Source organism: Myotis myotis, unplaced genomic scaffold (genome assembly GCF_014108235.1).
Source record: "Myotis myotis isolate mMyoMyo1 unplaced genomic scaffold, mMyoMyo1.p scaffold_m19_p_8, whole genome shotgun sequence".
Classification (NCBI taxonomy): domain Eukaryota; kingdom Metazoa; phylum Chordata; class Mammalia; order Chiroptera; family Vespertilionidae; genus Myotis; species Myotis myotis.
The window spans coordinates 77002200-77025592 of record NW_023416390.1 but is presented as its reverse complement, the minus strand read 5'-3'; the positions used below and the strand labels follow the sequence as shown (position 1 = coordinate 77025592).

The 23393-nt window shown below is 40.8% G+C and overlaps 1 protein-coding gene across 1 annotated transcript in view; it reads right to left on the bottom strand.

The window, feature by feature from the left end:
* The window catches only part of ZRANB3 (zinc finger RANBP2-type containing 3), a 243488-nt gene that overhangs the window by 63959 nt on the left and 156136 nt on the right, over positions 1-23393 (bottom strand). The window contains exons 7-8 of the mRNA XM_036320667.1: positions 13327-13498; positions 11890-12006 (exon numbers count right to left, since the gene is read on the bottom strand). Coding sequence (XP_036176560.1) covers positions 11890-12006; positions 13327-13498 — 289 coding nt within the window. The remainder of the gene's footprint in view (positions 1-11889; positions 12007-13326; positions 13499-23393) is intronic.

The following is a 23393-nucleotide window of genomic DNA, read 5'->3' as shown; positions in this document are numbered from 1 at the left end:
ACTTATTATCACCGACCATCTTACTAATGAACAGGAAGGAGGCAGACTGTGCCTGGTTCGGAGCCAGAGACCCTTTCCTGAACAGCAGTGGCCCAGGAAGCGGTGTGCTCCCATCTCACAGTATCCCAGGCCCTGTGCGGCAGAGCCGATCCCGGTGGCCTCCTTACATCTCGCTGCAGATTATAAATAGCATTCTACCTGCATTAAGCTGCTGAGGTGAAACAGCAAAGAGGAAACACACCTGGTGCATAATGGAACTGTGTCTAAAGCAGTCTGCCTTCTGGAAAATTTTTAAGGCATGAAGGAATGCTGCCATTCTCCAAATAACAGAAATTTAAATTATGGGATGGTATAATCATAGAAAAATAACTGGTATTTCTCTTAAAATGGTCTTCTCTAAAAATGAGATGTTGTTGTAATGTACCAGAAAATAGCTAAAAATTGGCTAAGCCATACTACCACATATATCTGTTTTTTTCCCTAGGAGAGTATTACACTGATCCTAAATCTAAAAAGTCTGTGCATTTGTATACACTATATTCTCAATAAGTATTAAAAGGAATAAGAATAGTAATATGAAGGAAAATTAATTTTAATAACCTGAGATCCTTCACTAATAGACTTTTTACCAATAACACTGATTATTTTCATTTCCTTTTAGTGTTTATCATAATTATTTACTGCTTATCATTCTTAAACTTCTTATCATTAAGAGATATCTAAAAAAGAGATCTCAATCCTACCTAATAATAGACAAACAGGGTAAATGACCATACCTTTGCTACGCCTCTCATTGGCTAATCAGCATGATATGCAAATTAACCACCAACAAAGATGCCGGTTAATTTGCATACATAGGCAGGCGCCCAGCGGCTATTGGCTATCAGAGCCTGCAATCAGAGCTGAGAGGTCCCCTGCCCTGGCCTGACGCCTCAGTCAGAGGCATTAGGCCTGGGCAGGAACGGAACCAGCGATGGCGGGAAGCAGGGGTGGAGCCAGCGATGGTTGGAGCTGGGCGTCCCCTGCCCAGGCCTAATGCCTTGGCCAGAGGTGTTAGGCCTGTGCAGGGGCAGAGCCAGTGATTGCGGGGAGCAGGGAGGGAGCTGGCGATGGTGGGAAGCAGGGGCAGAGCCAGCGATCATGGGGAGCAGGGGCTGAGCCCACGATTGAAGGAGCTGGAGGTCCCCTGCCCAGGGCTAATGACTTGGCCAGAGGCATTAGGCCTGGGCAGGGGCCAAGCCGGCAATTGGTGTGAACTACAGAGGAAACACCTTTTCTGACTGCTCATTGGCTTAGCTCCCTGTATGCCACTGGTAATATTCTTAGTAACTTGGGTAAAAAGAATCCAAATAGGTGATCTAGGGTTTTTTACCACACTCCTGGAGAAAAAAAGGAAGGTCTGCTGCTGGAGGGCTAAGAAATATCATATCTTGTCCTAGCTGGTTTTGCTCAGTGGATAATGCCTTGGCCTGCCCACTGCTGGGTCTGGGTTCGATTCTGACCAAGGGCATGTACCTAGGTTGCAGGCTCCTCCCTGGCCTGGGCCCAGGTCAGGGCTCATGCAGGAGGCAACCAATCAAAGTGTTCCTCTCACTTTGATGTTTCTCTCTGTCTTTCCCTTTCTCTTCCACATTCTCTAAAAATCAATGGAACCATATCCTCAGGTGAGAATAAAAAAAGAAAGAAAGAAAGAAAGAAATGTCATATCCTATGAAAGACACATCTTGAAAATGCCTAAAGAAAGCTGTCATTTTTTCATGGTAAAGGGACTGGAGTCCGTGTTGATGAAAACACCTTGGTGGCTGCGGTGACTGGCAGTGGCTGCAACAGTGGGGTGATGGGGCTGGTGCCTTCCCCTGATCAGCCCGGTCGCCTCCCAGAAAGGGAGGCCAGACTGTGGCTTAGGTCTGCTCCCCAAAGGGAGCAGGGAGTAGGACATCCCCTGAGGGCTCTCAGTATGTGATAGGGGGCAAGCTGGGCTGAGGAACGCCCCCCCGCCTCCAGTGCACAAATTTTTGTGCACCGGGCCTCTAGTAAGAAGATAATAAACATACTTAAAACTTATGCAGCCTCTATCCTCCTACGTACAAGTTCTGAATCTCAAAAGACAGACCAGCATAAATGCTTTCACAGCACATGGAGGATATACATCAGTACCATAATTGTACAGGACTTTAGCACTGCATATAATAATAATGATCATATCCATATAACCTAATTTGCTGACATGACCCAGTTTGAGGCGCTGTATTCCTATCTGCCTAGAAGACACTGTAGGACATGAGAAAAAGAAGAGATCAGAGCAGAGCAGGCAACCTACCCTGGAGCTCTATGAACCTGAATAGAGGGAGACACATTTGTCGGGAAGGCTTCAGACATAACTCGGCCTGGAGCAAAGGAAGAGGATCGATGACCCTCAGAGGTTCTTTCTAGCTCACTGTTCTCTAATAACAGTTAATGGACAGTGTTAAAATAGTCATATAAATGGATGTGGCAAGGATTCGCTTCCTCAGAAGAGCTGATAGGAAAAAGACTTTACACATTGTTTATTATATAGTGATAATCTTTTAAAAATTAAATACCACAAACATTGTCTGGGTGGTTCAGTTGGTTGGAGCATCGTTCCATATATAAAAAGGTTGCAGGTTCGATTCCCAGTCAGGGCACATACCTAGGTTGCAAGTTCCATCCCCAGTCAGGGTGCGTATGGGAGCCAACAGATCAATGTTTCTCTCTCTCTCTTATCTTCCTTTCTTCTTCTCTCTCTAAAATCAATACACATATCCTTGGGTGAGGATTAAAATAATTAAATACCACAAATAATAAAGATATGTGTCTCCAAATAGCATATTTTATAAGTAACTATATACTCACACAAATGCATTTACTTGAATACTCATTATTTTCTTCAAAAATCTTCTTACTCTTGTCAAGGTTTTCAAATTTAGATAAACTATCATTAGATTTTTATCTTTAAACTAGAGGCCTGGTGCACGGAGTTCGTGCACTGGAGGTGGGTGGTCCCCCAGCCCGATCTGTGCTCTCTTGAAGTCCGGGAGCCCTCGCTCCTTACCACCGCCTGCTTGCTGCTCCTTAGCGCTGCCGCGGAGGTGGGAAAGGCTCCTGCCACCGCCGCTGCGCTTGCCAGCCATGAGCCCGGCTTCTGGCTGAGCAGTGCTTCCCCTGTGGGAGCACACTGACCACCATGGGCAGCTCCTGCATTGAGCATCTGCCCCGTGGTGGTCAGTGTGCATCATAGCGACTGGTCATTCCGCTGTAACGATTGCTTAGGCTTTTATTATATAGACTAGAGGCCCGGTGCACAAAAATTTGTGCACTGGCAGGGGAGGTGGTTGGGAGGGTGTCCCTCAGCCCCACTTGTGCCCTATCACAGTCTGGGGCCCCTCGGGAGATAACCACCTGCTGGCTTAGGCCCGCTCCCCGGGTGGCAGATGGCAGGCCCGATCCCTCGGTGCCCGCCCTGCCTCCCCGGGTCACACACACAGCAGGGCCGATCTGGGGATTGGGGTGCCGCCCTGGGTCGCACATGGCAGGGCTGATCCGGGAGTTGGGGCACCGCCCTGGGTTGGGTCGCACACAGGACGCCCCGGGCGGGTTGCACACGGGACGCCTGGGCGGGCCGGCGGATTGCTGCTGCCCCACCCGGCCGCCCCGGGTTGGGTCGCACACGGGATGCCCGTATGGAGGCCAGGCGGGCTGACCGCACGGGATGCCCATATGGAAGCCAGGCGGGCTGACCGATCGCTGCTGCACCGCCTGGCCACCTCGGGTCAGGTCGCATATGGACGCTTGCCGCCCTGGGTCGCAGATAGCAGGCCCGGATGGCATCAGGGCAGGTGGGATGGCGCTGTCCCACCCCACTGCCCCGGGTCGCAAATAGCAGGCCCAGATGGCGGCGGGGCAGGCGGGATGATGCTGTCCTGCAGTGCCTGCAGTATGCAAATTAGCCGCCATCTTTGTTGGCGGTTAATTTGCATATCGTGCTGATTAGCCCATGGGAGGCGTAGCGAAGGTACGGTTAATTACCATGTTTGTCTACTATTAGATAGGATTCCGCAATATAACTGTTCAAATGATTCAATAAAGAGAAAAGTATTTAATATGATGCTGCACAGTACAACGAAATCTATTATCTAACAGCTTATGCCTTGCTGAGTCTGGCACAGATTATACTTAATGGGGGACTGTTTTTCCCAGTTTCACTGAATGGCACAAACATCAACCCAGTTGACCAAGCAAGAAATCTATATTCTACCTTTACCCTCCACTCCATATCAGCCAGTCACTAATGTCCATTGATTTGCCATTGTAATAATTCTTGAATTATTCCTTTCCAGTGCGCATGTGGTACAGCCACTGTCCTGGGTTAAACCACCCACTGTGTACTGGGTTACCAGTGCGCATCCCAGCTGGACCCCCTGCCTACAGGCTTGTTTCTTCCAGTGCATTCTCCCCCTGAGGCTCAAATCTGATCCTTTTACTCTACTCCACTATATCAGTTTACTCAGAATCCTGTGGAAAATTACAAACCATGAACTGTGAGTTTCATGACATGGTTACTGCTCTCTATGGTCTCCAGCCTAGTCTCTCTCAGAATTCCTCCCTGACATTCTATGTTTTATCCATGACGACCTACTTTTGGTTTCCTAAATATGCCACTTCTAGATAATCTTTGTGAGTTTGCAAAAACTATTCATCTGTCTGAAATATACTCCACCAGCCACATCCCCTTCCTATTTCACTCCCTCGTTTTTTGGTTGGCTCACCCTCCCCATCCTTTCCCCGCCACCGCAAGGCAGGCCAGCTGTCTTCTCCCATGTGCTTCCACAGTTTGAAGCACTAAATATACTCTATTATAGTTAAATGTTTATTTTGCTGTCTTCCACAACATACTCCAATTTTTTGAGAGGTAGATGCTGGTATCTTGTTCACTGTTCCTCCCTGGCACCAAGCAATACCCTTGCTATATAGTGGGCCCTCAATAAGGATCTGCTGAATTCATCATGAAAACATCTAAAGAAAGGATTCTTCAACTCTCATTTGCATATAACATTGTAGTCAATTTATAATCTGTGGTAGTTCAAAAGTTCATTTACAAATTGGCTTGGGAGAACTCTGAATACATTTTCTCATAAAAACAATATTAAATGTAGTAGATAATTAGCTACCTCCCCAAAATCTATTTCATCTATAATGTAGCTAACCTGTATATTTAAGTTACTATAGACCAGCCGTGGGCAAACTACGGCCCACGGGCCGGATCTGGCCCATTTGAAATGAATAAAACTAAAAAAAAAAAGAGACCGTACCCTTTTATGTAATGATGTTTACTTTGAATTTATATTAGTTCACACAAACACTCCATCCATGCTTTTGTTCCGGCTCTCCGGTCCAGTTTAAGAACCCATTGTGGCCCTCGAGTCAAAAAGTTTGCCCACCCCTGCTATAGACTCTAACTACTGGATAACAATAATGGTTCTGGAGGAAAATGTATGAAGAATTCCAATTTAGTAATGCCATGAACTACTAATTTATGTAACTGGTTGAAGACAGAAGTTCTAATAGGGAGGGAATGAAAAATGACTAAAAAATAGGGATTGGGGGTGGCAAGGATTGGTCGTCTGCTGCCATTAATCTTTGGGAAAATGTTCTAATCTGGATCAACTGACATTTCATCTCTCTTCTATTCCTTTAAGAATCCTAGGAATTAGGTACCAACTTCCTACTGACTGTCAACACTTCAGACTTCAAACAAGGGTTTCCTATATCACAGATAGGAAGTTAAAAACAAGGTTCTCATATATATTCTTTCTCCTTAAACAAGCATTCTGTACTCACTATTACATGCGAAAGAAAAGCTAAGCAAGTAAGCAAACAAAACAGCTATTAACTCTATGAAAAACAACAGTTGTCAAAAAAAAGAGAAATGTAATTATAGTCAACTGTGAAATGCTTAACTGAGTCATTACACGGTAAACAATGAACACTAATCAAACCAAAAATTATGATATGGGAAAATGAAGCTGGGTGAAAGTATTGCAAATACTTTCTCCTAATGTGTATTTTACATTTGCATTTTTATAAGTGTCTTTCATATTTCATACTTTTTTAAGCACTAAAAATTTTAGTTTTGAGTCCCATTTTTTCCCCTTTAAAGTATGTGCTTGCCCTGACCGGTTTGGCTCAGTGGATAGAGAGTCGGCCTGGGGACTGAAGGGCCCCAGGTTCGATTCCCGTGAAGGGCATGTACCTTGGTTGTGGGCACATCCCCAGTGGGGAGTGTGCAGGAGGCAGCTGATCGATGTGTCTAACTCTCTATCCCTCTTCTTTCCTCTCTGTGAAAAATCAATAAAATATATTTAAAAATAAAATAAAATAAATAAAGTATGTGCTTTTACACATGTTGAATTAAAATGTTGTACACATGAAATTTATATAATGTTATTAAATAATGTTGTCTCATTAAGTTTAATAACAAAAAAGTATGTATTTTTGTATCCTATCTAAAAAAAATTGCTACCAAAAGTTTGGGAATATTTTTATGTATGTTTGCTATTAAAATTTTTATAAACTAGCTTATATTTATGTCTTCAACCTACTTCAAGTTAATTTTTATGTATGATGTGAAATAATGGTCAAGGCTCATTGTTTTCTTTAAGAACATCCAATTGTCCTAATACTGTTTGTTGAAAAACTATCATCTCCCATTGATGTACTATTACAAGTAAAAATCTAAGTTTTTATATCTCTAGGATGAATATCCAGGACACACACGCACACACACACACATTTTTTTAAAAAAATAATTTTCATAAGTTTATTTGAGCCAAACTGGCAACACTGCTGGGAAGCCAGCTATCAACTGCTTCCCATATTTTCATGACCACATTTTATCTCCACTACTGGCTTATAAACTGATTGAAAGAATTTTCTTTTTTCCAGATACTGTTTTTCTTTTTTTTATGTGTAGCATTTCCATTTTCCTGTGTTTACAGTTTTCCTACTGCTTCTGAAATTCTCCTTTTCATGTTTATTTTTTCTACTACATCCTTTAACATATTATTCACAGCTTTAGAAAAATTCCTTGTGTAATAGTTCTACAATCTGGGTCATTTCTTCAATTGGCATTATCGATTGTCTTATCTTTTAAAAAATCTCATAAATTCTATTTTAAAATTTCATAAATTCTATTTAATGCTAGAAATCATATCTACAGAACAGGACTGACTGGGATGAATGATGCTCACACCCAGAGATGGGCATGCCTCTCTTCCTGCCAGGGTGATAGGATGGGAGGCACTAAGACAATCTGGACAGTATTGAGTTGTATTTAGGTTCTCCTATGACATTTATCTTCAGTACACCAAAAATTTTGAATTTCCCTATTTTGTGATAGTATGAACCCAGGGTTTTTCTAAGTGTTTCAGCTGTATTCTTAGCTTTCATCAGTCCTTCATGTCTACACTATAAATAGGTGTCTCTCTCCCCGAGTAGATTGACCTTGATGATTTCTCAGTGTTAAGTTAATGGTAGGGGACAGAGAATCTCTTGGGTTTCCTGGTAACAATCCTATATAATAAAAAGCTAATATGCAAATAGACTGAATGGTGGGATGACCGGTTGCTATGACACACACTGATCACCTGGGGGTAGATGCTCAATACAGGAGCTGCCCCCTGGTAGTCAGTGCACTCCCACAGGGGGAGCACCGCTCAGCCAGAAGCCGGGTTCGTGGCTGGCGAGCGCAGCAGCGGTGGAGGGAGCCTCTCCTGCCTCCACAACAGTGCTAAGGACCCTCAGGGGATGTCCGACTGCCGGCTTAGGCCCGCTCCCTGGTCCCGGACTGTGAGGGGTTGTAGGCTGGGCTGAGTGACGTCCTCTCAGTGCACAAATGTGCATCGGGCCTCTACTTCATTATAAGGCAACTTTGTTCCAGCTGAATCTCGGAGATGGGACTTTCCTGCTGTTTCTATCCCTTTCCCCTGTGGCAACTAATCTATATCTCATAACTGTGAGTGCTCCAGGGCAGGAAAGATGTTCTCGCCCCTTCTGCAGTAACAGATCTCTGCCAAGTGCAAGGTCTTGATTTCAACAGGGTTTCCTGCCCAATCTACAGTGGTAGACAGCTGTTGTTTCTACCCAGCCCCCAAAAGCAGCTGATCCTGGACTGGGTTTTGGAGGCTGGGAGAGGGGGTTTGCCTCTCCCACAATGGCTTAAGGCTTTTGCTTAATATGAGAAAAGAGTCCTGGAAATAAGCATGGGATTATGCTTATACTCCACCAACGGGATGCTCTCTGATCTCCTGGTCAGCACCAGGTAGAGGCCAGTGGAAGTAAAGCTTGTGTGTGCAGGTGGACTGCCTATGCCAGGACCCCCAACATTTGAAATGTCATGACAATCCATGCTCAGCTTTTATAATTTTGTTAAATTTTGGCTTTCTTCTTATCCACTTTTATGGAAGCTACCTTCTTCCTAACTCAATCTGCCAAAGGAAAGAATTTTATATGTCTCATCTCTCCTCTCAACAAACAAGGAAAAGGAGGACATTTTCTCAATCTAAGAAAGGGCATCTATGAAAAACATAAAGATAACAACATAATTAATAGTGAAAGACCGAACGCTTTCTACCTAAGATTGGCAACAGGCAAAGCTGTTCAATCCTATCACTTCTATTAAAAATGATATTGTGTGCCTTCAGTGCAACAGGCAAGGCAAAGAAAAGACATATGGATTACTGGGAAAGAACAAAAGTGTCTTTATGTGTAGACAAAATGATACTCTATGCAGAAAATTGCAAAGAATTTACAAAAAAGCATAGGAACTAATAAATGAGTTCAGGAAAGGTCAATATACAAAAATCAATAATTGTATCTTTAAAAATAAAAATGTAAAAATTTAAATTTAAGAAATACTATTTACAAGAGCTTAAAAGGACATGAAATACCTAAAAATAAATCTAACAAAATATACTCAAGAAAACTGAAAACAGCCCAGCCAGTGTTGCTCAGTGGTTGAGCATCGACCTATGAACCAGGTCACAGTTCAATTTACAGTCAGGGCATATGCCCAGATTGTGGGCTCGATCCCCAGTTGCAGGAGGCAACTAATCACACTCAAGGGGCCAAAGAGCCGCATGTGGCTCCTGAGCCACGGTTTGCCGACCACGGGGCTAGGGCCAATTTGGCAGATTTTTATAAAGATAAACTAAAATTTAAAATATTACCCAGATGTCCCATTTCCAGTTATTTACTCAAGGAAAATAAACAATGTCCATGCAAATATCTATACATGAATGATTATAACAGGCTTATTCATAATAGCTGAAACTAAAAGCAATCCAAATGGCCATTAGTTGGTAAAGAAATTTTTAAAAATTGTGGTATCCATATATTAGAAAATTATTCAGCAATAAAAGTGAAAAAACTAATGACATGCAAAAACCTGTCAACATTCAAAAGCTTTATTGATGCTAAATGAAAGAAGCTAGACATAAGGCTACTTACTATGTGACTCCATTTTTGTGACATTCTGGGAAAAGCAAAACTAGAGTGATAGAAGCAGATCTGTGACTGCCCAAGACGAGGGCTGCATGGGAGGGAAATGACTGCAAAGGCACATGAGGGACTAACAAGTTAGCTCAGGGGTCCTCAAACTACGGCCCGCGGGCCACATGCAAATACAAATATTGTATTTGTTCCCGTTTTGTTTTTTTACTTCAAAATAAGATATGTGCAGTGTGCATAGGAATTTGTTCATAGTATTTTTTTAAAGTATAGTCCGGCCCTCCAACGGTCTGAGGGACAGTGAACTGGCTCCCTGTTTAAAAAGTTTGAGGACCCCTGAGTTAAATAGACCGACTCATAGATGGAGAGCAGGCAGACAGCTCTGGGGGTGGGAGGACTGTTAGGGGTGGTAGTGGAGGAATTGAGCAAAAAAAAAGAAAAAGAGAGAAAGAACTCATGGGCATGGACAACAGTCTGGTGATTGCAGGGAGAGGTGGGTGGGTGGAGTAGAAGAGGGTATGGGAGAGATAAATGGTGATGGGAAAAAATGAAAGAAAGAAAAAGAAAGAAATTAATTGAAAAATAAAAGGTACATAAGGAAACTATTTTAGGAAACTATTTTAAGGAAACTATTTTAGAAATTAATTGAAAAATAAACGGTACATAATAAAACTATTCTTTATCTTGATTGTAGTGGTAATTACCTGAATACACACACACACACACACACACACACACACACACACACTAGGGGCCCAGTGCACGAATTCGTGCACCTTGAAAGGAACTGGGGGCCACGAGGCTGTAGTATGCACAGGGGCAGGTCTTGGCCTATCCTCCGTGACCTTGCCTGGCCCCTCCCACCAAGGCCCCCCCCCCCCGCCACCCTCCCCCCCCCCCCCGTCCCCTGTCTGCAGGCAGCCCCTCTCCTGCTGCCGCCACTCACACCCACTGAAGGCATGGAGAGATTGGGGCTGCTGCCAGCAGCGAGTGCGAGTGGCGACTGCTACCCCAATCATCCCTCAGGAGCAGGGGGAGGTGGAGAAGCCTTAAGGGGCGATCAGGGCCTGCAGCTGCCACTTGCACCCACTGATGGCGCTGAGCAATCAGGACCAGTGCCAGGCACCAGGAGCGGGTGCGAGCGGCGGCTCGGGTGCCAGCTGCGGGTACGAGCGGGGCCGACACTGGCAATGGGTGCAAGCGGCGGCTCCAGCGCCAGCAGCAGGTGCGAGTGCCAGGCGGGACTGCAACGCGTGGGAGCAAAGAATTTCAGTAACCACCAGAGGCTCGCCCTGATGGCAGCAACCAGTGCCCTGCCCTGGTCTGGTGCCCCCGCTCACCTGCTCCACCATCCCACCACGGCTGGTGCCCGCCATGTTCTGCGCACACCCCCTGGTGGCCAGTGCACATCATAGCGACCCATTGTTCAGTTGTTCCGGGTGTTCTGCCATTTGGTCTATTTGCATATTAGCCTTTTATTATATAGGATTTGTTAAGCCTCATCAATCTCTACATTTTAAAAGAAAAAATTTCACTGTATGTAAATTGTACCTTAATAAACCTCGCTTTAAAAATTATGTTATAAAATATTTCAGAATTGGAGAGGGATAGCACTCCTTAGGATGTTTTTAAGTTCCACATGCTGGTGGAAACAACAACATGTGATGAGTCTAATTCATGGGCACACAGAGATTTAAAAATTAACACTTAAAAAAATGTTTTTTAATCCTCACCCGAGGATAAGTTTGTATTAACTTTAGAGAGAGAGAAAGGAGAGAAGAGAGAAACATCAATATGAGAGAAACATTGATCGGGTGCGCACCCCAAATGTGCCCCGACCAGGGATTGAACCAGCAACCTAAGTATGTGCCCTGACCAAGAATTGAACCTGCAGTCTTTTGGGGTACGGGGCAATGCTCCAACCAACTGAGCCACCTGGCCAGGACCAAAACTCTAACACTTTTTAGACAAACAGAACATGCGCACGTTTATGTCTGTAGGGAACTAAAAACATAATACCGATAAAAAATAATTGAGAAATTAAAAAGATTAGTTGTAGCAATTATGCAGTAGAACCATAGAAAAGGCTGATAATGAAGATGAATATATGTATGTCCTTTAAAGTATAAAATACCATCAAAGTGTTCCCTTTTATTGGAAAGAGTCAATATATGGATAGTAGTATAATGGTGTTCAATATACTATTGTTTACTTTGAATTGTCTAAATGTTTTTCATTATAAAGAGTTAAAAAATAAAATGGCAGAAATGTTACAATATGCAAATAAGCTGCTTAAGTAAAACCATCAAAGTACATTAAATAATTTGTATCAAGACACACACATGATGGCCCAGCAATGAGTACCTTGGCAATAGCAGTCTGTTTAAACATGCGAGTAATCAACCCCATAGCAGTCTCAGTGGCAACGGAATTTGGAGCTCTCATTAATTTTTCCCACTCTTCAAAGCTGGCATTCAATTCCTATGTGGGAGAAAGCAACAGTGTTTAGACATGAAGCATAAAGAACAGAACAATTAATGCAGTAATGAATCATGTCCTAACTTCTTTTATACATATAAAAATATAAAAAGAAAATTCCCTAAGATGCCAATGTGTTCATTTAAAGACATGGAGGCAACTTAGTCACATGTTCACACCAATGGCAGAAACTAACGATAAGCTGTAGGTGAAAACCTTTGCTAACATCATAAACCAAACAATTGCAGCGTCCTCTGAAGGGAAAACATTTTGTAAAGTAAACATAAAAATTTAAATACATAAGAAAAAAGCACAGTGAAGATGTATATGGTAGCAAAGTATTTTTATAAAAAGATATGATGTTACTTAAATAAAATCAAACAAAAGACTTGGGGGATATTAGTTAAATAAAAATATAATATAATCATACATTCTCTTATTTTTCTTTCAAATGCTAAAATAGTGGATAAAGGAAATTGGATTATTCTTATTTTTCCAATAACATATTGCTCAATGTTTATAGAATGCTTACTCTAACATTTCAAAATAAAACAATGCAATAAATAATCTTTGTCAACTAAGTTATGCCAAGATTTGAAGAAATTTCAGAGAATATATAAGCATTGCACTACCAAAAATGTATATAAAGATTTGCTAAATACAATTTGGCTTTCTGATATGTTTAACTTCACATCTTACATGATCACAGAGTTTTAAGATTGCAAGAACAGGGCTGTATCTAAGTTATTTTTTTTTTTTTTTTTTTTTTGTTCTTCCTCCCCGATTCTTTTTTTTTTTTTTTTTTTTTTTTTTTTTTTTATTGCTTAAAGTATTACAAAGGGTATTACATATGTGTCCATTTTATCCCCCCGCCCTAGACAGTCCCCTAGCCTCCCCTACCCCCCAATGTCTTATGTCCACTGGTTATGCTTATATGTATCAAAGTTATTTTAAAGCTACTTATACTTAAAAATAAAAAAATCCTAGAAGAAGAAACACAACTTCCCTTGCTTCACACCCTACAGAAACTCAGAATTCTTAATACTAAATCTTCGTTGTAATTGAATTACTTTTTTTCTATATTCAGCAGAAATACACTTTTTAATCACTAGGATGCTGAATCTTTTCACATTATATGACTAAAGTTAAATTCTTCCTGCTCGGTTCTCAAAATAATACAAAGCCAATACATATGCTCTATTAATTAAATCTATTTTAAGAAAGCAGACTTTTCCTCCTGTACAATATGAAATATGTACAACCTTTCTTAGTATAGTTTAAAATGATTTTAAAATAAGACTTTCAATCAAAAAGGGTTCTCACCTTGGCTGCTGCTGATGGAAGGTCAAAAGGAATACGCTGTCTGATTTTAGGGGGCAGCTGGGTTAAAACGTCAGTCTTTAGCCTTCTAATCATTATGTCACTTAATAACTGATGAAGTTCATTAAGATTTGACGCCCCTCTACAATCCCACTGAGACCTTTTACCAAAATATCTGTTAATACGAAGAAAAGAACATGCAGTAAGAAAACAATTTATCCAATGTGTTCTTCCTTTAAATGATAGGAGCCATGGCACTGCTTTTACTGCTATTTTTTTTTAATGCAAATTAGTTTCAAAAAACTCAGCTTGAGAAATAGTAATGAATAAGATTACACATAACTTTCAGCTATGGGAAATACTAGTGTCTACACGTACTGTTTACACTGAGTTCATGCCAGGCTGGGTGAACTGGTCACTCTGCCGACCACTGGCAATTCTGGGTGGGCTCCCAGGGCAGGCAGTGAGCTTATCAGATGTAGCCCTAACTAGGTATTCATTGCCAGTACCCCAGCCAGTCAGCAACAAAACCACCTGAAACATCTCCACACCCTAGGAGGTATTATCTGGCACCCACAGCAAAGGAAATAAAAAAACAACAACAACCCACTGTGAACGAGAGAAGGGGAGGATACACTGTTTACTGGTAGAAGTCAATGCAGACAGACGCTGACTTGGTAAAGAAGGGAAGCTACAACTTAAAATGCTTGCAAAAGGTAACTCCCCCCCTAGACCTCCACGAAAATCAGGAGTTGGAAGCACCAAGGACTGTGGACAGGTGTTAAGGCAAGGGTTGAAATATAAATATTTAGATCTGGTGGATTTACTCAACTTAGGCATCAGGACAGCTGGCCTAAAAACATCCCTCTATCACTGTGACAACTCAAACATTTCCCCACAAAATTCCCAATCGTCTTCAAAGGGACCATACTATTAAAAATGAGCTGTTAGAGAATAATTAACAAAGGAAAAATTCTTGCTAGGCTGTATTATCATATTAATACGTTATTAATATTTACATCATTACTAATATTAATAATTAAATAACTATACTTTTAATAGGATTTTGGTGGTATTTTAGCACAAATTGGTGTCAATTTGAGAAAGTTAAAACTTGTTGACATAAATTTTGATAGCAAACATACTAGAGTAGTAAGACAACATTAAAGACATGTACCGTACTTGCATGTAAAATCGATTAGAAAAGTACAGTGAATGAATGGAGCTACAGTATGATAAAATGAAAGACACCATTCAGTTGTCATCAATAAGAAATTGACTTGTTTAAAAAGAAGCTGTTAGCATAAGAAAATTCAATCAGTTTATTTATAACTAGAGGCCCGGTGCACGGATTCGTGCACAGGTGGGTTCCCTTGGCCTGGCCTGCGGCTCTCCAACATCCCCTGAGGGGTCCTGGATTGTGAGAGGGCGCAGGCTTGGCCGAGGGACCCCACTGGTGCACCATTGGGGCGGGGAAGGGACCGCGGGAGGCCTTCAGGGCATGTCTGGCCCATCTCACCCAGTCCTGATCGGCCGGACCCCAGCAGCAAGGTAACCTACCGGTCGGGGCATCTGCCCCCTGGTGCTCAGTGTGCAGTCATAGCTACCGGTCGAATGGTTGAACGGTCGCTTAGGCTTTTATATATACAGATTGTTATAAATTAAATCATTGATACTTGTTCACTGAAATGTCTTTACTTTCTTTAATGTTTTATAGCCCCATTTTATATTAAAAATACACACACTAATGAAAATGAAAAAACATTTGCCAATACCCAATTCTGCCACCTAGTTTACTATTCACAATCATATACTTAGGTACATTTTGACTTCATGGTAAAAATATGTAATGTTCAGAACTACCAATGATAGAAAAAGAGATTGGATTTGGTGGGGGGAGGGTGGTTGAAAATGAAATGTTTGCAATTAAAATGGATTCTTAAGCACACTCTCCATCTATGTGACACATTCCGCAGCTGTACAACATACTTGGCAAAGTCTTATGGCACAACTGTTCCACATGGGCACTGACAGCACACAGGTACCCTCAAACAGGCCACTATAGGCCTCACTTGCCTCCTGCAGGGCACCAAGAGCTGTGCTCCAGAAACAGGTAAGAAGTCAGAGCATCTAATCTCACAGGCCAGCCCCAGGCCTGGAAGGATGAGATCTCTTAGTGTTCATGTTTAAAATTTCCTTTGCTCTCAGTCTCTTCACCCCTCTCAGTAGTACAGTAGCCAGTACAAACCATGGTTTAGACTCAGAAATCTTTTCTCCCACCCCCAGCCTCTTCTCTTTTAGCTTGAGTCAGACCACTAGAGGTGGCAGGACTCTACAGAGTGTTGGCAGCACCAAGCGCCACTAACCGCCCCCCCAAATTTGGAGTGCAAAAGGGAACTAAGAGGGGGAGGGGGCTGGAAGAGGTGCCACCTGTAAACACTGGTCTCTTGCCATTCAATTTGATGCTTATTATATTATGGAATATCCTAATCTGTTTTATTTAACAGCTTTATTAAGATACTAGAGGCCCAGTGCACGAATTCGTGCACTGGTGAGTCCAGCTGGCCTGTTGACAGATATTTTGTCGTGTAAAGCACATATTTGACCAAATACTAGTATGTGCTTTATAAAATTTTGTCGTAGTCTGTGGCTTGTGCATTCGTTCTCTTAACAGTGTCTTTGGAAGAGACCTTTTCAGTTTTGAAGTAAAAGCACTTTTGTCTTTTATGGTTCATGTTTTTTTTGTACTCTATATAAAAACCTCTGCCTAACCCAAGGTCACAAAGATTTTCTCCTTTATTTGCTTTAACATTTTTTATAGTTTTATGTTTTGTATTTACAAGCCATATTTAACTGGTTTTTCAATTTTTGATGTATAGACATAACGTAAAATTTACCATCTTAAGCATTTTAAGTGTACATTTCAGTAGTATTAAATACATTCATAAAGTTGTGCAACCATCACCACCATTCATCTCCATAACTCTTTTCACCTTTTAAACTGAAAAGCCATACCCATTAAACAATAACTCCTCATTGTTCCATAGCCCCAGTCCTGGCAACTACCATTCTACTTTCTGTCTCTATAATTTTGAATACTCTAAGTACCTCATATAAATGGAAGCATACAGCATTTGTCTTTTGGAGACTGGCTTATTGCATTTAGCGTAATGTCCCTAAGGTTCATTCATGTTGCAGCATCTGCCAGAATTTCCTTCCTTTTTAAGGATGAATAATATTCCATTGTATGTATAAACTACAATTTGCTTATCTATTTATCTGTTTTGATGAACATTTAAGTTGCTTCCACAATTTAGTTATTGTGAATAATGCTGCTATGAACATAGGTGCACAAATATTTCTTCAAGTCTGTGTTTTCAATTCTTTTGGGTATGTACCCAGAATTGAAATTGCTGGATCATATCAGCCCACTGCCTTCTGAATGCCAAAGTTTCTGATAAAAGACCTGCTGCTAATCTTTTTAAGTGTCCCTTGTATGTGATGAGCTTCTTTCTTGCCGCTTTCAAGATTCTCTTTGTCTTTTGAAGATTTGACTTTAATATCTCAGTGTGTGTCACTTTGAGTTCATCTTAATTAGAGCTCACTGAGCTTCTTAGATGTTATAAAAACCTGAAAGCAGGTATCTGTGTTTGTTTGGCAGCCAGGCAGCTGAAGCGAACAGGAGGCTTGCTTGCTCCAGTGATGGAGGAAGCCAAGGTTCCCCGCCTGCCGCTGCCGGCCTCTGAGCTGCAGTCTAAGAAACAATGTTGCAATTATAGAAGCTAAACAAACCCAGAAACCTGCTTTCAGCCAGCCAGGCCTCAGAGCTGGAGCTGCAACAGTGTTTCAATTATAGAAGCCAAACAAACCCAGATACCTGCTTTCAGCAGCCAAGGTCTCAGAGCTGGAGCCAAGCCTCAGAGCTAAAGCCGGCTCTCAGTTCCAGTGACAGCCATAGAAGGTAAATAAATCCCAGAATAAAAAAAAAGAAAAAAAGAAAAAAAGGAGAGGTTGGGAGCTTCAGTCACCCACCAGCCTGAAAACGGCCTTCAGCCCCTCACCCAGACTGGCCAGTCACCCCAGTAGGGACCCCCACCCTGAAGGGTGTGTGACCAGCTGCAAACAGCCATCATCCCCTCATCCAGGCTGGCTAGGCACCCAAGTGGGACCCCCACATTGATCCGGGACACCCTTCAGGGCAAACCAGCCAGCCCCAGCACCAGGCCTCTATCCTATATAGTAACAGGGTAATATGCAAACTGACCCTAACAGCAGAAGGATTGGGAATGACTGGTCACTATGACACACACTGAACCCCAGGGGGCAGATGCTCAATGCAGGAGCTGCCCCCTGGTGGTCAGGGTGCTCTCACATGGGAGGAGCTCTGCTCAGCCACAAGCCAGGCTGATGGTTGCCAGTACAGTGGTGGTGGTGGGAGCCTCTCCTGCCTCCTCAGCACTGCTAAGGATGTCCAACTGCAGTTTAGGCCTGCTCCCCGCTGGCAAGTGGACATCCCCCGAGGGCTGCCGGGCTGCCAGAGGAATGTCTGATTGCCAATCCCCCCAGGGAGCGGGCCTAAGCCAGCAGGTGGTCATCCCCTGAGGGGTCCCAGACTGTGAGAGGGCACAGGTCAGGCTGAAGGACCCCCCTCTCCCCCCCAAGTGCACAGATTTTTGTGCACCGGGCCTCTAATCTATATATATAAAAGGCTAATATGCAAAGTGTCCCTGTGGGAGTTCATCAGGAGACTAGGAGTTCTATCACTCTCTATGACATGCGCTGACCACCAGGGGGTGGCAACGAAGGAAGGAAGGAAGGAAGGAAGGAAGGAAGGAAGGAAGGAAGGAAGGAAGGAAGGAAGGCCCCAGCAGGCAGCCAGCACCTGGGGAAGGGATGCCCTAGTCAGCAGCCGGCAGCCAGGGAAGGGAGGCCCCAGCTGGCGGCTGGAAGGCCCTGATTGGCCCTGATTGCTGGCCAGGCCTAGGGACCACACCCATGCACTAATTTCATGTACTGGGCCTCTAGTACCTAAAGAAAAACCATCCAGACTGGAGTAGAACAGAAGCTATGGGATGGGAGGCCTCCAGGAAAAAGAAAAAAGATTATTTATGTGCTTGTAAGACCTTTCAGAAGTTGACAGAACTGTTGGTGTCTTTGAGTAAAAAAAAAAAAAGAAGTGATGGCTATATAGAAAACCAAAAGATTGGGGGTGGGGGAGAGAGAAATAATTATAAGATTAGAAGTTAACCAAGAAAGAAACAGTTAACTACTTGATTCATTAGAGAATGTTATTTTATTTAATCCGTTTATTCTATTTATTCAGTCAATATAAATATGGACACTGAACTACCAAATAATTCAAACATTGGAAAGAGAATGGAAGGAAGGTGGTGTCAAGGGGGGAGAGGGTGTTATTACTGCTCTTTTACCTTTTAGTTTTGTAATCTGGACAAGTTACTTAACTTTTCCAAATCTCAGTTTACTCTAGGTAATACATCTAAAATACATGGCACAGTATCTTATATATAAAAGGTAATATCATGTAGCCCATGAAAATGATATATTTTAGTTATTGATATAGAAGATATCCTAAAAATAGTGCTACATGAAAAAGCATATTACAGAAGAGTATGTATAATATGGCTCTATTTAGATAAAATTGTCTATCTAACTATCTATCTATCTATTATCTATCTTTATGTACTTAAGCAGAGAAGCTACCTAGAGGGAAAGTTATCAAAACACATTAGTAATGGTTATCTCTGGACAGTGCAATTTTAGTTGATTTTTTACTAATTAAAATTTTTTTCTTTGTTTGATTTATTAAATATAAATGATTTCCCCCAAAGCAGTAAACTATCTTATAAATTAGTAAAAATAAAGGAAATAAACTTATAAAGATAATTTTAAAGCATGAGACAAGGTGATGCTAAGTGAAATTAGCAGATGATAGCATTACAATCAGGTTCTATTAAAACTATGTAAAAATTATTAGATCTACAGACAAGGTAGACATAAAGAAAAAATGAAAATAATTTACTGGTTACTATAGTTAGATTATGGTATTTTTCCTTTCCAGTTGTATTGCTACAGTGTTATATATTTTTATTTTCAAAAGTACAAATATTTGAGTATGTATATTTTATAAGTTCTTACTCATATTACTAAAATCTACTTGCCTATTAAGTTTCACTCCTTGATAATAGCTTTGCCCTCTGAGGCCACAAAGACAAAAGTCTAATTTCTTCAAAATGACAGATCTTTAAATATTTAAAGACAGACTCCGTCTAGGTCTTTTCTTGTTTAAAAAAAAAAAAATTCCTACAGGCTTTCTAAGATCAGGCACTATGTCTTTCTCATCTTTCTATTGCAAGCATCTCTGAAATAATGTCTTAATTATAGCATGCAATCAATAATATTAGGTATTTGTTCAGCTGAATATGAAATCCCCTCATTATTCTGGTCACCCTTTCCCAGATATGTTTTCATCTGTTAACATGCTTCTTAAAATAGGATTTATAGTTCCCTCTCAATTCCTTGTATTCCTTGCTTCCAATGACCTTCTAAAATGTGCTCCAACCATTCATTCCACTCCTAGAGCTATAAACAGTGCTGAAAAATAGCTCTACCTGATAAATTAAATTAGTCCACCTTTTCATTTACACCCACTACATCTTTACTATTTCATCAGGACCTACGGGCAACTGACTGCTCCACTTTCACCATATCCACAAATTCCTTCCTGCCTTCACACCCATCCTCACCTTGTTTTGATCTCTGAGTCCATACATTAGCATTGTTACGATCAATATAACATAATTTCACAGTCTATGCATCAGAAGCTCATGGGGGAAAAGAAGCTTCAATGGTGCCTTCTCCAAGCCTGTATCTAGGCTGCTGGAGAAATTGTACCTTAGAAATTGCTTCCTCTATAGATCTAGAATTACTAATCTAGAATTACTAATCTCAAGTGGTTACTCAGTGCTGTTACCAATTCTAAAACACTAGTCGTGTTACCTCATTCTCCCATTAAGCAAAATTTCAAACCATGTCAACATTCATCAAACCTTTAACCCTCTATGTTTTCCATTTCTCTGAACACATGACTGTCCTTCCCATTTCACAGAGAAGATAAATCACCATATCCAAATTCCCTAAATTTCCCACCACCTCAGAAACTATTATATATTCTCAATAATACCATGCAGCCATAAAAAGAATGAAGTTATTTATATATACCAAAAAAGAACAAATAAGGACAGCACAAAACATTTATGTTTTTAACATACTACCACTTATGTAAAAATATACATTTGCTTGAAAATGCACACAATTTCTGTGGGAAGATTAAAAACTAAATATAGAAAATAAAAACTACATATAGTTGCTTAAAAGGAGGGAAACTGAGGTGAAAGAGATTTTTCAAAGTAAATACTCAGTACTATTGGTTTGGAATTTTGAACCATGCGAAAATATTGCCCCCCAAAATAACAAACAAAACTAGTAAATATAATCATGTACGTCCTTTTCGTGCTTTAAAATCCCACAATGCATGGGCTAGGTGGGGGTAGCTAAAGAGTTATTATTTCATGGGCACAGAGTTTCAGTTTGGGATGATGAAAGAGTTCTGGAGATGGTGGTGTTCGCACAATAACGTAAATGTACTTAATGTCACTGAACTCTACACTTAAAAATAGTTAAAACGGTAAATTTTCTTAGGCATATTTTATTACAATTAAAAGCTCCACAATACTGAAAATTAAAACACAAAACAAAACACTCCCCAATGCTTCTTACTGCTATTATGATCAAGGACAAGGCTCTGACCAAGACACCATCAGCTCAAGAGTATTCAACTGAACCAGATTTCTTTTAGTTCCTCAAGGCATCTTCCCGGAATGCAAACAGGGATCTACCACTGGCAAGATGCTTCCTTCTGTCCTTTGTACTTGATCAGTTCCCTCTGCTAAACTCGGCCATAACATCCTTTACTTCCCTTTTATGACTCATCACAACTATAATTTCCTAGTTACCTGAATTAAAAACTCAGTGAAGGTTAGGACCATCGAGTCTTGTTACTGAATGCATATTTGATGCCCAGCATATGGCATCGTATATAACAGATAACCTATAAATATTTTTTGGATGAATGGATTAATTAAAAATTAAACCATAATCCAGATGCACTCTAATCAATGAGTGGAGTAGAGCCAGGCCTTACTCTGTTTCTTTAATTAATGTGTCTTAATATTACTTTATTTTTATCAGTTATGACAGACAGTTGACTTCCATTTAGTGGAGGGTTATTCAAAACCATAAATCTTTTTGAACTGAACTACTAATAATAGGTGGGAATTTCTCAAATCCCTTCCACACAAAATAGACTTTTCTAAGCATAAGTGCAGAATTTATGCTATTAATTTTTATCTAATTATTTTTCAAACTTTTCTCTGCCATGTAGGATATTAACTATTTCTCCCAGATTTGAACCATTTGCAAATGGAATAGACCTGACCTCTATTTAGCCATGGATGAGAATTAAATGTGACAGTGCTGAGGACAAAGAACTGTGCAATTTCATAAGAGACATTTCTTGAAGCTGACAATGACCTATTAATTAACACTTTTGGGGAAAGGCTATAAATATATTTAATATGTATTACTACCCAGAATTTTCCCTCTCATAAAAATTTAAACAACTATTTCTCCTATGAGGTGAATCCAGCACAAAATAACAGTGATAAAGAAAGTTTAGCCATGACCGGTTTGGCTCAGTGGATAGAGCGTCGGCCTGCGGACTCAAGGATCCCAGGTTCGATTCTGGTCAAGGGCATGTACCTGGGTTGCGGGCACATACCCAGTAGGGGGTGGGCAGGAGGCAGCTGATCAATGTTTCTCTCTCATCGATGTTTCTAACTCTCTATCTCTCTCCCTTCCTCTCTGTAAAAAATCAATAAAATATATTTTTTTTTTTAAAAAAGAAAGTTTAGGAAAATTTGATAAATGGCTATAAAGATATTCTGGGATATTCTTAACCTTAAAGCATGACATCAGGGAAGGCAAGTATGTCCTCCCACAGTGTGGCTTTAGAAGGTGACTGCTGATAACAGGGTGCTTGGCTGGATTATCTATGTGACCTCTCTTTCTATGTAAAAGGACATTTATTGAAGTTACCATTCCCTAAGACTTTCTTACTTTCTCAGTGAAAAAGTAAGAGGAAGTCAGATCCAGGGCAAGCCATTAAGCTCAGCAGATGTCTGCAAAATGACAGGGGGCTGGGTGATCTAAGTGCTAATGGCTGACAACTGAATGTGCTGCCTTTTCCAAGTCATATTTGTATTTATAGCTTCCTCTAAATATAACCTAGGAGAGTGAATGATGTAAGGGATTTTTGGGTACGGGATGTTCTGGTTAAATAATACTCTCTGTGCCTCTCAAATCAAAGGTGGTTACCTATACCTAGACTTCTCCAAACCACATTCACATTAGCATATTTGTTTGTTATCACTTATTTTTTTTAATAAACTTTATAATGGCAAAGTTATATTTTTGCCCAAGCTTCACTTAACTTTATTTTGAATATGGTCGTGACATTTCAAATATGAAATGAGTCTAGAACTGAATAACTAATTTTGCTTTCTGCAAAATTATAGTGTGAAAATGACACCTTCATAGAATCAAAACATTATGGGGGAAAATTAACAATCCACAGACTAACTTAGAATGCCAGGAAGTGACTTGATTTGAATCAGAGTCTATGAAGTCATAGTACTTTCAAAGTAAAGAAGTAAAGGAATAATATAAAACTTTTGAAATGGAATCTGGAAGAAAATGCCATTTGAGAAGCACAATAATAATCTTGAAATGGCTCTCTCTAGTAAACAGGAAATAGCCCACAATCTCCCCATCATAAAGCACTTCATAAAGATAATCTTTTCTTTGAAACAACTTTGGTATTAATAACCAAGAAAGGAACAGGCATATACTTCTGCTGTTTATGACAAGTCCTAATCCAGTTAGTGTTTGCTTATGTAGGCAAACTTTGACATTTATAGTCTGCAGGAAATGTG